Source organism: Halyomorpha halys, unplaced genomic scaffold (assembly GCF_000696795.3).
Source record: "Halyomorpha halys isolate HHAL.00 unplaced genomic scaffold, Hhal_1.1 Scaffold246.1, whole genome shotgun sequence".
Lineage (NCBI taxonomy): Eukaryota > Metazoa > Arthropoda > Insecta > Hemiptera > Pentatomidae > Halyomorpha > Halyomorpha halys.
Genome location: NW_027115081.1, coordinates 99,101 through 101,799, shown reverse-complemented (window position 1 = coordinate 101,799; position 2,699 = coordinate 99,101). Strand labels below are relative to the sequence as shown.

General features: G+C 29.6%; 1 protein-coding gene across 1 annotated transcript in view; it reads right to left on the bottom strand.

Annotated features, from left to right (window-relative positions):
* The window catches only part of Samtor (S-adenosylmethionine sensor upstream of TORC1), a 13,163-nt gene that overhangs the window by 3,965 nt on the left and 6,499 nt on the right, over positions 1–2,699 (bottom strand). The window contains exon 4 of the mRNA XM_014419662.3: positions 87–217. Coding sequence (XP_014275148.1) covers positions 87–212 — 126 coding nt within the window. The 5' untranslated portion in view covers positions 213–217. The remainder of the gene's footprint in view (positions 1–86; positions 218–2,699) is intronic.

Genomic DNA, 2,699 nt, shown 5'->3' with positions numbered 1-2,699 from the left:
TATATATATATTTTTTTTTTATGGACTTCCTATCTTTGGACTCTTGAGTTATCTCAGGGGCCCTCATACAAAGTTCAACTACAAACCTCCAATGTCTGACGATCCTTGCAGTGCTCTTCCCAGGCTGCTTCGGCACCAATTTCCCTAGATCTAAGTCGTAGGTTGATATGGACACCCTTGATGAAATCTGCTAGATCTTGATGTTTTCCCATTTTTTCTATAAATGCCACATCAGTAAATTAGATTATACATATTTAAAAAAATCAACAGATAACAAGCTAATTCAATCAAAAACATATAAAAGGATGAGGGTTTGATTGATCGCTATCTACATGTCTCTGCTCGGTAAGCATCATCAAACTCAAAATGCACAAGATCAGTCGAAATGCATTCAAAAATGAGGTGCTACGAAATGACCGCAGGGAGAAGATAGCCCTGATGAAAGCCTCAAATTCAGGTAGAAACTTTGGCACAATGCCCATTGTATCACATATATCATTTTTCTTTCATATATTTCATTATGTTTATTTAAGTTGCTTTTTATTATTTTAGACATTACTTACATATCTTATTATTTTAGTTCATTACTCATCATTTACATTTTCTTCCACACCTTCCCTTCCATTATGTTTATTTCTTTATTTACTTGAACACTGTCTGTGTTTTAATTTTTCATAATTTATTTTGTGTAATTCTTACTTCTATAATATTATATTTCATCTACTATTGTTATCAATCTACTTCTATTGTTATTAATCAACTACTTTCTACTTAATTCATTGTTATATATAGGGTTGTACAATAAGTTTGTAGCGTTTTTTACTGGTGATTTCAATAAAAACTTCAGATTCTTATAAATATTTTTAATCAATTATATATAAACCATTTAAATCTCTTACATATTGCCATCTTTCAGGTAATTTTTAACTCTGTCCTCCCAGAACTTCTCAGATTTTTGGGCAATGGACTCCTCTCTGTGCGTTTTGCAGTCCTCGAGCGAATTAAAGTGTTTCCCGTTAAGAGAGTTCTGAACGGCCCAAAATAAGTGAAAATCTGTTGGGGCAAGGTCTGGTGAATAGGGTGGGTAGGGCATTACATCCCAACCAAACTTCAATAATTTTTTCTGGGTCTGCAAAAACACGTGAGGACGGGCGTTATCGTGATGGAAAACTATACCTTTGCAGTTATGAGACACAAATGATTTGAGACACTTGCATGAGATATGTTATGCGTTTCTGCAATATCCTGTGTCGTAAAGTGATGGTTGTTTGTGACCAATGCTTGAATTTGGTCATCAACAACAGTTAAAAGACGGTGCTTTATACTAAGGTAACATCGCTGTACACACTGCAAAATTTGTTAACCATCTGTGCAGCGGATTTTCCTTTTCAGAAATAAAAAATCATTAAATGATAAAAATGAATTTTTTCTCTTCTATTTTGAGCAAGTAAAATACCACTTAAAGATAAGGAATCTCAGTTGAAACTGATTCATAAAAGCACCTTAACTAATCATTTTTTAGAATATGTAAACATTATTGACCAAGTAAACATGGTTTTATAAGCACAGAGAGGATTAAATTGAAATATTGAAAAACGCTCCAAACTTATTTTACAACCCAATATCTTTCCAAATTTCTTTGCTAATTATTTTACTTCATTTTTATGTTTCTCTGAGTGATGGTTGTAATCTATTTTTTCTTTTTAGCCCTGAAATTCAGGTTGAAACGTCAGCACAAATAAATAAATTTTTGTTTATTTACTGAACGCACCCTCGACAGTCTCCTAATCCATTGAACTTCGAAGATAATAGTGCATTCAAAATTCTTGTCACTTTACCACCTAAACAATCTATTTTTACATATACAAAATTATCCTAAAACTCATGAATAATAATTTATTTAGAAAAGAAAACAGATATATAAAAAATATATACTCAAAAACTAAATTAAACAAACCACCACATAACAACAGATTTGGGAAATGTACTTCGAAATGTACAGTACCACATCTGTTCAATATAACAAGAACTAATAAATATAGCAATCACTTATATCATTTTATTTTATTGCATCCTTTAGTTGATCTTTAGTTTTAATGTTCCTTTCTATTTTGTATTATTTATATTATATATCATGTTACATATTTTATATATTATTGTAAGTGGTATAATATTATATATTTTACTATCTTTTATATTTTATATTGTGTTTGTTATTTGTATTTCTAATAAATTCCACTCCATACTTATTATGAATTCATTAGCTCATTATTATTAATTGTAAATTATTATCATTGTTATTTACTTCATGAGTTCTTTCAATTTTTATTTTATTTTCATTATAGTTGAATTATTATTTTTATCAATAATGCAAATTGTAACAAAATCATATTTCTAATGAGGTGAAGATAGGTGACCGTAGATATATAAGAGGAGATGATGGTCGGGGGTGCGGTCAGCAGAAAAACACAAATAAACAAAAGAATTATTTATTTGTGCCGACGTTTCGACCTAATTTTCAGGTCTTCATCAGGGCTATAAAAACAAAAACACAACAACCATCATTCAGAGAGAAGAAAAAAATAAATAAATAATAGACTAACAAATTTGGAAATATATATAAAAATGAAATGAAAATATAAACTAGTTAATTAATAACTATGGAAAAAGACAGTAGTAGATTGATAACACTATATATA